This window comes from Trypanosoma conorhini (assembly GCF_003719485.1).
Source record: "Trypanosoma conorhini strain 025E chromosome Unknown Tco_14.4_contig_00591, whole genome shotgun sequence".
In the NCBI taxonomy this organism is placed as follows: Eukaryota; Euglenozoa; class Kinetoplastea; order Trypanosomatida; family Trypanosomatidae; genus Trypanosoma; species Trypanosoma conorhini.
Window position 1 is genome coordinate 1 of NW_021704680.1, and position 11,542 is coordinate 11,542.

The 11,542-nt window shown below is 55.3% G+C and overlaps 8 protein-coding genes across 8 annotated transcripts, besides 9 other annotated features; 1 reads left to right on the forward strand and 7 right to left on the reverse strand.

Moving 5' to 3' along the window:
* On the forward strand, window positions 1-303 carry Tco025E_07534 (uncharacterized protein; the record flags this gene model as incomplete). Its single annotated transcript, XM_029374399.1, has 1 exon — window positions 1-303. A coding segment is annotated over one exon (303 nt), but the record flags the coding sequence as incomplete, so codon positions are not given.
* Window positions 304-492: 189 nt separating this feature from the next.
* Window positions 493-522: a microsatellite.
* A 49-nt stretch (window positions 523-571) lies between these two features.
* Window positions 572-593: a microsatellite.
* A 90-nt stretch (window positions 594-683) lies between these two features.
* On the reverse strand, window positions 684-1,214 carry Tco025E_07535 (uncharacterized protein; the record flags this gene model as incomplete). The annotated part of the gene is made up of 1 exon (XM_029374400.1): window positions 684-1,214. The coding sequence occupies one exon, from the start codon at window positions 1,212-1,214 to the stop codon at window positions 684-686; it is 531 nt and encodes a 176-aa protein (XP_029225483.1).
* Window positions 1,215-1,862: 648 nt separating this feature from the next.
* Window positions 1,863-1,887: a microsatellite.
* Window positions 1,888-1,915: 28 nt separating this feature from the next.
* Window positions 1,916-3,016, reverse strand: Tco025E_07536 (2-oxoisovalerate dehydrogenase beta subunit, mitochondrial precursor; the record flags this gene model as incomplete). Its single annotated transcript, XM_029374401.1, has 1 exon — window positions 1,916-3,016. The coding sequence occupies one exon, from the start codon at window positions 3,014-3,016 to the stop codon at window positions 1,916-1,918; it is 1,101 nt and encodes a 366-aa protein (XP_029225484.1).
* Window positions 3,017-3,246: 230 nt separating this feature from the next.
* On the reverse strand, window positions 3,247-4,281 carry Tco025E_07537 (uncharacterized protein; the record flags this gene model as incomplete). Its single annotated transcript, XM_029374402.1, has 1 exon — window positions 3,247-4,281. The coding sequence occupies one exon, from the start codon at window positions 4,279-4,281 to the stop codon at window positions 3,247-3,249; it is 1,035 nt and encodes a 344-aa protein (XP_029225485.1).
* Window positions 4,282-4,431: 150 nt separating this feature from the next.
* Window positions 4,432-4,461: a microsatellite.
* A 112-nt stretch (window positions 4,462-4,573) lies between these two features.
* Window positions 4,574-6,559, reverse strand: Tco025E_07538 (putative trichohyalin-like; the record flags this gene model as incomplete). Its single annotated transcript, XM_029374403.1, has 1 exon — window positions 4,574-6,559. The coding sequence occupies one exon, from the start codon at window positions 6,557-6,559 to the stop codon at window positions 4,574-4,576; it is 1,986 nt and encodes a 661-aa protein (XP_029225486.1).
* A 61-nt stretch (window positions 6,560-6,620) lies between these two features.
* Window positions 6,621-6,695: a sequence feature (A-rich).
* Window positions 6,696-6,825: 130 nt separating this feature from the next.
* On the reverse strand, window positions 6,826-7,737 carry Tco025E_07539 (prohibitin; the record flags this gene model as incomplete). Its single annotated transcript, XM_029374404.1, has 1 exon — window positions 6,826-7,737. The coding sequence occupies one exon, from the start codon at window positions 7,735-7,737 to the stop codon at window positions 6,826-6,828; it is 912 nt and encodes a 303-aa protein (XP_029225487.1).
* A 238-nt stretch (window positions 7,738-7,975) lies between these two features.
* Window positions 7,976-7,996: a microsatellite.
* Window positions 7,997-8,115: 119 nt separating this feature from the next.
* Window positions 8,116-9,948, reverse strand: Tco025E_07540 (Trk system potassium uptake protein; the record flags this gene model as incomplete). Its single annotated transcript, XM_029374405.1, has 1 exon — window positions 8,116-9,948. One exon carries the CDS (start codon window positions 9,946-9,948, stop codon window positions 8,116-8,118), a length of 1,833 nt encoding a protein of 610 aa, XP_029225488.1.
* Window positions 9,949-9,984: 36 nt separating this feature from the next.
* Window positions 9,985-10,025: a sequence feature (A-rich).
* A 57-nt stretch (window positions 10,026-10,082) lies between these two features.
* Window positions 10,083-10,122: a microsatellite.
* Window positions 10,123-10,338: 216 nt separating this feature from the next.
* Tco025E_07541 (uncharacterized protein) lies at window positions 10,339-11,166 on the reverse strand (the record flags this gene model as incomplete). The annotated part of the gene is made up of 1 exon (XM_029374406.1): window positions 10,339-11,166. One exon carries the CDS (start codon window positions 11,164-11,166, stop codon window positions 10,339-10,341), a length of 828 nt encoding a protein of 275 aa, XP_029225489.1.
* A 299-nt stretch (window positions 11,167-11,465) lies between these two features.
* Window positions 11,466-11,483: a microsatellite.
* The last annotated feature ends 59 nt before the right edge of the window (window positions 11,484-11,542 follow it).

Below are 11,542 nucleotides of genomic sequence, written 5' to 3' on the forward strand. Positions count from 1 at the left end.
GGCGGCACGAGACGCGGGACTCCTCCACTCGCGGGCTCAGCCGCCTGCGGAAAGTACGCCGTCAACGCATCATCCATCACTCTTCCGCCCTGCGCCGCCGATGCCCCCCTCAGCCGGGATGCCCCCCTGCGGCAATGCCAGCAGCAACACCCACAGCGGAGCCTCCCGCGTGCGCCTAGGGCAAAGACCACGCCCCCCCCCCCCCCATTCACAAGAACAAGTCAAGGGACACGGAACGAACCCGTTGCGCCCTCGGAGTCCGCTCTGGCGGCCAAGCCAATGGTGACCTTCGCAAACAATTGAGGTTTAGGCACCCGATGGCGCACTTCCCCTTCTTATTGCTCAGCGAAGGCAACGCCCGTGCTGCTGCACATTAACACGCAGTGAAGGAGCAGCGGCACCGTGGAGGAAAACAGATGCCGGGGCATGTTGGGCTCCTCTCTTTCGTTCCCCCTCCTTGCGGTGGATCCGCCCAGGCCGCGAACGGTTGCTTGTGTGCGGTGTGTGTTTGTGCGTTGTGTGCTGGGACTTCAGAGCCTTCAAAGCGCACAGCAGCGGCAAAGAGCGTTTGCTCTCTCTCTTTCTCTCTCACTTCCTTGGGGGAGGGCTGTAGGGAAGAGGAAGGAGCCAAAAGAAAAAAAGTAGCCTGCAGAGAACAACTCCCCAGCCCAAGTGAAGGCGCATCAACTGCGCAGCATGTCTCCCCCAGACGCCGCCCCGATGCGCAAACCCAATGAGAGCAAAAAAGCGCACCGGTGGCCGTCACGAATTGGCCGGTACGAAAGATATTGGCGCTTCTCTTCCCGGTCTACGGCGGTGGTGTGCACACGCAAGCCTTCCGTTACCGCCCCCCGACATTGTGAGAAACCATTGCCGGGGCCGGCCGCGAAGATACACCGCGACCGGGCAGAGAAGGGTGTCATGCATTTGCGTGGTAAGCACGCAAACACACACTTAGAAAAAAAAAGCGCACAGAGACACCTCGGCCATTGCTTCATATGTTCCAGCTTTTCCCTCGTCGCTTGAGACTGAAGCGATGTGGACACCAAAGAAAACTTCGTTCTGACCTGTGCCCACCTCTGGCGGCAAGCAGAACTAACTCCAATGTACGCAGAGCCAGTAACAGAGGAAGCAGCGGCTGTGGCGTAGCGGTATCCATGACCAATGCCGGCGAGGACACGGACTACGCGGCCCAACGAGTTGTACGCGTCCATTTGTCCCAAGCTCTGTCGTGCTTTTCACAAAACGAAGCGCACAGAGACTTGCGCGGTCGACGGCCAGCAATTTGACATGAAACGGGGCAAACCTCTCTATGGACTTGCAGCGTCCAGCTTTCCCAATTGCGTGTGCCCCACAAACGCCTTCAGACAACTACCCTCAATCCGAGCGTCGACCACCGGAGAAGATGTGTTGTGGCGCTCCTAATGAGGGCCCGAACATCCCATACAACCCCCACCCACCAGGAACCAGTGCAGGTTTTCACTGCGAAGCCGTCATTTTGCTTATTTTTTTTCCCCTCCTTCCTCAGCCTCCCTTCTACGCACCCTTAGCTCGCAAGCACGGCAGGAGGGGAAAGGGGAGAGAGAAGCACAAGGGTCGCCTCCATTCACTGAGCATAAACGTCAGTGCATGTGGGAAACAAACGTATTTTTCCCACTTTTGAATTTGTCAGAATTCGACTCTCATCGATCTCCGCGCCAGTCCCCGCTAATTCCCCCCTTTCACCCACGCACCCAACGAGAAAACAAAGTGATTGAGGCGACATCATCGTCCCTCTTGTGTTTCACTCATTCTCTCTAGAACACACGCAAGTGAGACGCTATTCGAAAGAAAAAATCTCACTGCAAAACAAGAGACGGATGTTGTTTTTTGCTTGTTTGTTTGTTTATGACCAACGCAAACCCCCCAGCCGCGGCTAGCAACCAGTCACAGTTCTAATAGCTTCATAAAGCTTCAGTTCATTTGGCAAATACAGTCGCTCGTGCAAGGGATGGGGTGTATCAAGAGCGCAGACACGCATGGGTGGGGCCTCCAAGGAAAGAAAGCAGTCCTCTGTTATGCAGGAAAGAATTTCGGCCCCAATCCCGCTCGTCTTGGAAGCCTCGTGGGTCACAATAACGTGTCCTGTTTTTCGGACGGATTCCGAGACCATCTCACGATCCCACGGTTTCAAGGTACGGAGATCGATGAGTTCCACCGAGATGCCATCCTGGGCCGCGAGCTCAGCGGCCTTCATCGCCACACCAACCTGCGCGCCGTATGTCACAACCGTGACGTTGCTCCCCTCGCATACAAGCCTTCCTTTGCCGAGCGGAATCGTGTAATACCCGGGGTCCACTGCCTCCACCACGGCACGATAGAGACGTTTGGGCTCAAAAAAGATGCACGGGTCCTCCTCTTCCACGCACTGTAGCAGCAGCCCCTTTGCTTCGGATGGGGTGGAGGGCATGACGATCTTTATGCCTGCGCAGTGGTTAAAAAAGCCCTCCACGCTCTGCGAATGGTACATCCCTCCATGCCCGACGGCAGAGCTCGGCGATCGGATGACGAGACCCCCGCAGTGAAAGTGACCACCGGAGCGAAACCGCATCTTGGCCGCCTCCGTCACAATCTGATCAAAGGCCGGAAATATGTAATCGGCAAACTGCACCTCCGCGATGGGCTTCCACCCAACAGATGCCATTCCAACAGCGAATCCTACAATGCCTTGCTCAGACAACGGGGCATCAAAGACCCGCTTTGAGCCGTGTTTCTTGGCCAAGTTGAGGGAACACCTGAACACCCCGCCAAAGGCGACATCTTCTCCAAATACGACCGTTTTCTCATCTCTGGTGAGTGCCTGATCAAGGGCGGAATTAATGGCCTGAAAGTAATTCATCTCCACAGCTCCGCGTGAAACATCACTCTCCTGTGCGGAAGGAGCAGCTACCGCATGCTGGCATCGGGAAGTTGCAGCAGAAGAGGAAAAGGGCGAAAAAAGGGATACAACGTGTGCAGACCCAAATCGCCGCAGCATTCCTGAGCACTCGCTTCGTAAATAACAATAGCAGACGCGTAGGTACTAGTTCTGATCGCAGTATCAAACTCAATGAAGTCATCCAAGGAGAAGTAACAAGGAAAAAAAAACAGAAAAGAAATTGGGAGAAAACAAGACAGAGACAAAACAAAGAAAACAGAGGGCAATCGTCTGCCAACTCTCCAGGAGGCCCTGGCAAACTGTTGTCACCGTCATGGCAAACCAAGACACTACCAATAGGAGAAATTCACCTGTGACAAGATGTGGTGCGCCCGTGGTATTTGCACTAAATTGTAGGGGTCCGCCTGGCAAGATGCATGGCCACCAAGTGCCCCACATCGCGGCGGTGAAGCATCTCGGAGTGAAACTGCTGCACCACCAAGTGAACTCTCCGCTGCCGTGCCTGCAGACACCGACACGCCAACCTGCACCACAGACGATACTGAAGGCGACGGTGACTGCACGTCGCAACTGCCTTTCAAGACTTCCTCATTGATCTCAACAACACTGGGCGAGTGGGAGCCTTCCTCCGCCTCCTCCTCCTCCTCCTCCTCCTGCTGTTTCCTCCTCCTCTGCGGCGAGGCCGATTTGCCGTAGGCAAGTTGTTCCAGAGAAATCATTTGTTCTATTGTGGGAGCGACGCCATTGCTTCGTCCACTTCCGGGTTGCGTCGCTTCGCCCGCAGAGCACGGCTCCTGCGGTGGGGAAGAAACTCCAGAAGAGACTCTCTCTTTCTGCCCTCGTGCGCTTCGGCCGAGGATTTGCTCCGCGTAAGCCTCCTCGTTAAAAGGAGGCTGCGTTGATGACGTTGGTGTCCTCTGCTGGCTCTGGCTGCGTTTCACAGAAACAGTTCCCAAGGAGACGGACGCCACCGCATTAGGGGCATTCCGTAAGGATTCCGCACGAAGACGCAACTCACGAGCCCTTCCCGCGAGCAACTCTATCTCCGCAAAGATTGTGTCGCTGCCTAACCAGCTTGCGATCTCCTCCATCTGCGTGCGTGGGAAACGCACCTGCGTGGCTTCCTTAGACGCCGGGGAGGACGCAAGTGAGGAGGTCTTGCGAGAAGCACCAGCAACTTCCCGCGTGCTTCTCGTCACCCCTCTCGATTGATCGCCTGCCGTAACAAAGTGCTGCGCCTTATATGGGTACACAGATGAACGGCCGGCCATGTATGGAACTTTTTTTGTTGAGGCGCGCTCACGCGGCAAATTGCCGGCCCGCGTGTCATGGATGCCGCCCCCCCTAGTCTGCCCTGGCTTCATTGCCAAGCCACCCCTCCCCACATACGCGCACGCAACTCTGCACCCAGCAGCCAGACGGAAAGAGAGCAATAAAAAAAAAAGGGGCGGCGCTGCTTCTGCACACGTAGCCAATGGAAATCAAGCCGCATTTAGCCCTCACAGAGCCCCCTCAAAAAAAAAATAATAAATAAATAAATAAATCTGAGACATGAAAAGGCGAAACCCCCAAAGAAAAGAAAAAAAGGCCGGGCACTACACTCTTTACATGCGCAACAAAAGAGGGTCTCTCCGTTGCGGTTGAATGGCGGTAGTTTCAAGGCAGCGGTTGTCGGAAGCCTGAGCGAAACTCTTTATTCTGCGCGACCGTGAGACGATTGATAACGCCAAGTTCCTGCTGCGACCAGTGTTTCTCCTCCATATCTGAGGCGCCCTGGGCAAGGAGCAGCAGCTCGTTATTGCGTCTACGCTCCTCAGCCTTGAGGACGGCGAATTCTGTCCGTCGGTCCTTGCGTTTTTGCTTCAGCGCGTCGCGCACCAGAAGCGCCCGCTGCGCCTCTTCCTCGTTTTTCCTCGCCTTCAGCTTTGCTGCCTCCTGCGCTTTGGTCTTCAGCTCGTCAGCCCTTGCGCGACGCGTGTTTTGGCGCCAGTTGGCGCACATGGCGCTGAGAGCGTCTAATTTATCACGTTCCCCCTGTCGCACAGCACCAAATCGCGTTCGCCGCTCCTCTTCTAACCGCGCGCTCTCCTCCTTTGCTTGGAGAAGCTTTTCCCGCAGCGCCGCAACACACAGCCCACCATACGCCGAGTCCTCTGAACCCCCATCCTGTAGCCGGACATTTTTCTCGTGCATTTCTGCCTTCCTTTGACGATTGCGCTCCCGCAGCTGACGAATCTCTTGGATGAGGATGAGACGTTGCGTTCTCAGTCGTCCCTCCTCTTCCAGTGCAGCCTCCCGCAGCTGCTTGGTCTCCGCCTTGACATCCGCCGCGGCAGAGAGGCGAACTCGCTGCGCCTGATCGATGGCCTTCCTTCGATTCTCGTCCAACTCTTGGCGCAGTTTGGAAGCTTGCTTACGCTGCTTCGCGGCCTTCTGCTGCCTCGCTGCGGCGAAGGAACCCAATTGCAAGGCAAGATCCGCCCGCACCTGGGAGGACACAATGTGTTTCCTCTCCTCCACTGCCCTTCGCTTTTGCAGAGCATTGTTGCTGGCACCCGCAATTTGGGCTTTGCGGCTCAAGAACTGAACCCTGCGCTGTTGGGCCTCGCGTGTCTCTTCCTGGCGTTGCCACTCCTCGAATTCCCGGGAGTTATGCAGGGCTTCCTCCATCTCCTCAAGGGACTTCTTCTGTTCCTCCATCTGCTTCAGGTACGTCTGCGCCTCTCTTCGAATGGCGGCGGCCGTCATACGCACGGCGACGGGCTTCGCAAGCATCTGCCGCAGTTCTTCCGGAGAGGCGTGGAGGGGCTCGGCGTGGCACACTGGCGGTTCTTCGGTATTTTTATTTTGCCTTGGCTGTCGTTTCATAAAGCTAAAACCAATTGGCTCCGTGGGGCTGCGTCTGTGCCTGGCGATGTTTTCTGGTGGCTTCGTGTAGTCTATTCGCGGGGGTCGCTTCTCGGGAATGGTGTACAGCATTGCCCGCACCTCCTCGGGCGGAAGTTTGTCCGGGCGTTCTTCAGGGGCACTCGCCACCCGCGACGGTTGCGGCGCCACGGTTCGGGCACTTGGTTGCTTCACGTCTTGTGCATCCTCCGCCCCATCGGCCCTCACAACCCGGGCAGCCGTCTTGTCCAGTAGCCACTGAATGACGTCTTCGCGGGCGTGGGGGGTGATTTCTAGCAAAGGCCGCAAGACACTAGTCGTGATAAAATTCACATCATAGTGCTTACTCCAGTATGGGTTGGAGTATTCCATGAGACTCGCTGGATCGAGCATGTACTCTAGATACTCTACAAGACGCGGTGTGGTGGTGCAGCGATGGATGAGTTCACGTACGCGGTGGCCGCCCAGCACGGTGTACTGAAAAACCATCAAGTAGGCGACGAGGTACATGGAACACTTATTGGTCACAATGTGCCGCATGCAATCTCGGTACCCTCTCACCATGCCCTCCGACAACTTCTCAAAGTGCAGGGTGCCCAAGACGATTTCACGAACCAGCGCCTCCTCCTCCTCATTGAGGGACGGGCAGCTCTCTAAGGCTTCGTCAAGTATCAGCTCGGGTGAGTTCGTAAGGGAGTCCTGAAGACACCGGGTGACAATGTCGGTCATAAGCTCCCATAGGCCCCGCGGTTTCATTGGCCCTTAACTGGAATAGACACTAGCGCCCCACCCCTGACGCAAGCGCGGAGAGGGGCAGAAAGAAAGAGAGAAACTAAATAAATAAAGAATAAAAAGACACGTAAGGAAAAAAAAAAAACAACAACAACAACAAGGTCCCGGAAAAGGCTGCCCATGCCGTTTTGTCGGTGGACGCCCCAGCGCCCCGATGAAAGAAAGCGGCGAGGTAAAGTATGTATCCTGTCAAAACAAATTGCTAACGACCCTTTTTCATCCCCTGCTTCCTACAGATGCCCGGCACGAATGCCCTCGCCGTCCTTGGCGCTGACGTTGAGCGTCAATCCATTGCTGTCCAGGTAAAACGCCCCAGCCCCGCGCTCCTTCACCATCTTGGCAATCGCCCGTGACGCCTCCAGGCTGCGCAACGTGATAAAGGCGGGGTTCTTCTGCACGGCATCACCGATGAGTTTCGCCGCCTCTGCCTCACCCTCCGCCAACAGGATCGCGCCCCTCTTTTCCTGCTCAGCCTGCTCCACACGCCACTTGGCACGCTCGGCCATCTGCTGCGCCACCTGTTTGGCCTCCACTGCGCTGGTGTACTCCTTCCCAAAGCTCATCTGGGTAATGGACACGTCCGTGATGTCAATGTGAAATCGTTTGGCGCGCTCCGCCAGCATGACGGCGATCCGGTGACTCACCTCAGGGCGTTTCACAAGAAGATCCGAGGCGTTGAACTGCGCTATCACCGCACGGATAATCTCGTTGACGAGCGACGGCAAGACGATCTCCGCGTACTCCATGCCCAGGTTGCGGTAGACGTGTGACAGGTTGTTTACGCTCGGGTGGTAGAGCACACGCACCGCCAGATTCACCGTCTGCAAGTCGCGGCTTCCGGTTGCCGTCATCACCTCCGTCGGTTTGTTGCGGATGTCAAACACAACGGGCGTCTCAAGAAACGGAATGGAAAAGTTTGCGCCCTCGCCGTACGTCGTGTCGCCCAGCCCTGTAATGGCGTTAAACTTCACCGCGCGGCACCCACCATCCACAAAGTAAATTGACTTGTAAAGCCCCGTCCCGACAAGGCCGGTAAACCCAACGAGAGCAAAGAGACCAGTGATATCGCCAAAACTACCCAAGCGCTTCCGCATCTCCGCCGCGACGCGAGAGAAGTCGGGTCCAGGTGGTACCTTCGCCATTAAATGTATCAAATAATGCGTTATATTTAATAATTATTTGTAGTGCTCTCTCGCGGGGTGTGTGTGTGTGTGTTGAGACTATTGTCTTGCTTACGTAACGTGCTCAGTCCGATGGAAACAAGAAAAAAAAAGAATCCAGGGAGAATGCGAATGCACAGCTACAGTTTCACATAAATTGCCGTGGGAGCGACCTCAAAAGAGAGGGTGCACAGAGAGCGATGCACGCACGCACACACGCATATATATATATTTATATATACAGGGGGAGAGGGCGGTCACAAGCGGGTACGGCGCCCGATTGTGGGATCGAGTCTGTCCCCCGGCCAGGGGCACGGCCCATGCTGGGGCTGTGGGGCCAGGCGAGGACTGAGCTGCACGTCAAGCACCACTGCACTGTATTTGCTGATCTGCCTCAAGCACGGCAAAGCCCAGATCAATGCCCAAGTCCACGGTGCGGTGGCGGCCGCCAAGCATCACAGCAGCGACGACCAACTTACTAAACGAGCCGAGAGAGCCTACAAAAGACACCGCCGACCCTGGCAGGGACAAGGACAAGCCACAACCCGCGAAGGCACTGATAACCTCAAATAGCGAACGTGTCATGGCATCAAAACGCGTCCCCACCAACTCCTGTGCAAGCCATCCCTCCTCGCCAAAGAGAAGACAGAGCATGGCCAGAAACAGGCAAAAAAGTCGAGAAGTGAGAAGTCGCACCATGGAGGTGCGAAACACCTGTTTCCATTTCCTGTACGTACGGTCTGTTGGAATAGGAAGGGCTGGCAAAAACATACAAAGAATCGTGAGGGCAATGTGTGCGTTGCTGTACTCCAAGCACGAAACAAATGAAGCGGCGGCAAACCGCACCACGGCAGCCTGGCAGAGGGAGAGAAATATTTTGTATGCCGTAGAGAAGGGGGCAAGGAGCCCATTGCCGCTCCATTGCTGAACCCAGAAAGGGATGGCCTGGACCAGGGTGATGAAGCACCAAGCCACCCCGAGATAGAAGGTCTCGCTGCGTACAAACAAAAAGGCGTGAAATGAGACGGGTTGGTCACTTGACAACGTGTCGCGAAACCCTTTCTCCCATGGACTGGCGGGAAAAACTTCATCGCGCACATCACTGAGAGGAAAGATGTCCCTCGCAAGCTGGTGCCCCGGCGCAGCAAATATAGTGTGCAAATCCTCATGCAGTAAAGGCGCGGTCGGGCTTTCCCCATCGCCTGTAGGCGACGATGGGCAGCGCCTGCACACTCGACGCAGTACGCGAAACACAAACCACTCCATGTAGAAAAAGCCACGCAATACCACCGGAAACAGTGTAAATCCCAGTCCACACCCTATCGTTACCATCAGCACCACAGCGGGGTCCCTGGTGTACTGCTCCATTGGAAGGAAGATGGAACCGTGAAAGGAGGCGATTGCCATCTCAAACACCTCCAAGGAGCTTAGGTTAGACTGATTAAATATTGCCAAAAGAGACATCAGGGCACCGTTTACGATAACAAAGTACAGTAACGGTGTAAGGAGGCAAATGACGGAGGTGTGCCAAAGCCGCTGCGCGTACCTGCGCCTTGAGGCTCGCAATCGTCCTTCTAGGAAAGAATCCCCAGGGCATCGTTTGAGCACAGGCCACATTCTATTCAGCATCCATATGCGCAGCAGTGGTTGGTGGGCACTCGTGAAGACCATCCCTCCCCCAATCATAAGGGCGTGTCGCAGGAGATTTGTGCCCTGCTTCCATCTCGAAACATCCACCGTCTGCAGCCCACAGCAACAGACGGAAGACACGGCGACGAAAAAGGCGTCAATGTACGGCAGATCGGCCTCTAGCGCGTAGAATAGCAAAGACCCAATGAACGCAAGAAGTAATATGTAGGCCACATGCATCAACAGGTACCACTTCTTAAGGAAATTAATATGGCTCGCTATGGAATACTGCGTGTTCGAAAGGGGCAAGACGATGGGACCCACATATTCAAGAAGCTGCGAACTGCGTGTGGCAGCTTCAGCCTCAGTTCCAAACGTGAACTGGGGCTCGCCAGATAAATTTCCACCGTTCCCGTCCAGCCCACCGCGCAAGACTGAAATCCCACTCCCTACAAGCGGCAACTGCCTCAACGACACGCCTTTGCCCACGGTGGAGGCACACGATGCCTCTACCCCCTCCGAGCGAGCTGGCGACGCTTGAAGAGCTGTCCCCCGGCCACTCATGCGGCAGCTTAACCTCATAGCCACACAGCAACACGCAAGCAAAGAGCGAAGAAGAAGAAAGCAAAAAAAAAAAACAAGGCATCCACGCGAGAGATGCTGCACAGGGGAGACACATCACAAGGTGATATGGTGTCCAAACACACACACACACAAACACAAACACACATATATACATATACTGGTCTTTCATAAAATAAAAAAAGGTCAACAGTGCCAGTCACGTCTAGACACCGCGTAATTGGCTTCCATTTGAAGCCACATGGCCATCGTCTCTTACTGCATTCACCCGTACCCAAGTCTATCACGTGAGCAAAGCTCACGCAGGGCAAAACAGAAGAAAATGGCCCATAAAATTTACATCCCGTCGTTTGGGGTCCATGCATGATGCATTTACTCCCGCTCAAGAAGACCACCATACAAGTTGCAAAGTGAAGGCACGTAGTAGTGGTCTCCGTTGACCTTCTGCTTGAGTTGAGTTCCACGAGACACCCTAAGCTGTTCAGTTTTGCTGCAACCGCGGGTGTCTAACAGTGGCAGGTGCAATGCACGTCGCTGGTTATAATGCGATACTGCCATTTCAGAGGCCTTGTGCTGCCAGTTCGCCTCCACAGCGCGTTTTTTTTCACTCAAGCCCTGCTGCGCCCAAAGCTGCGCTACGAGCACGTTCCGATACGATGCGAGGCTCCGCTTCTCGAGTTCCTTCTGCTTTTCCCGAAGCTTCCCCTCCACTAGCTGTCGTTTATTTTCCTCCGCAGCGTTATGCGCATCCCCCTCCAAGTATGAAGTCATCGCCTTCAGTCGAGCTGCCTCGGCGTAGCGGCCCGCGGCTGCCAAACGGCTTGCTTTTGCCTGCGTCTCCATGTAAGCTGGGGCCAACGTCACAGACCGATGCGCCTCCTCAGCCTCAACCCTTGCCGAGTACGCCTGCATCTCCTCCTCGTGCGCTCTACACAACTCGCTGTACCTACTGTGGAGGGCCTCCTTCAAGCGAATCTCCTCCATCGCCGCGCATAAGCGGGTATCCTTGCGGCAGCACTCTCTTGCGTCCTGAAACGCCTTCCACTCGATCTCCTGTTGCACCTTAAGTTCCTGCTGACGCCTTCGCCGCTCTTCCTCGATCCGGCGCTGCCTTGCCTCATCGGCCTCCTGCGCCTGCGCGTAGTGACCCTTGGAGGCCAGCAGGGTGATCTTGCGGCGACTACTGACACTGTCCCGCATTTTCCGCGACGCCTCGCCCCTTCCCTTTGAGCCCTTACCCCTTCCGCAGCTGGCAACCACAAGACGAGGTCGAGGATAACAGAAAATGAGGCCGGAGCCAAACAAGGGAGACAGCAAGGCAAACGAAGAAAGCAAAAAAAAAAAAAGAGGTTTACAAAAAAGTCAAACACGTCATAGGAAACTCCAACAAGAACCTTTTTTCATACTATTGTTGCTACTGCTCGCGTGTCAACACATTTCCCTGGCAGGGGCCTCAAAAGCCAAGCGCCAGCGTTGGAAAATTGTGAAGGCCATCGCCGCACACACACACACACACATAGGAAGAAGAAGGAAAAAAAACAACCACCGACGAGACCTCACCACACTGTCCACGCAG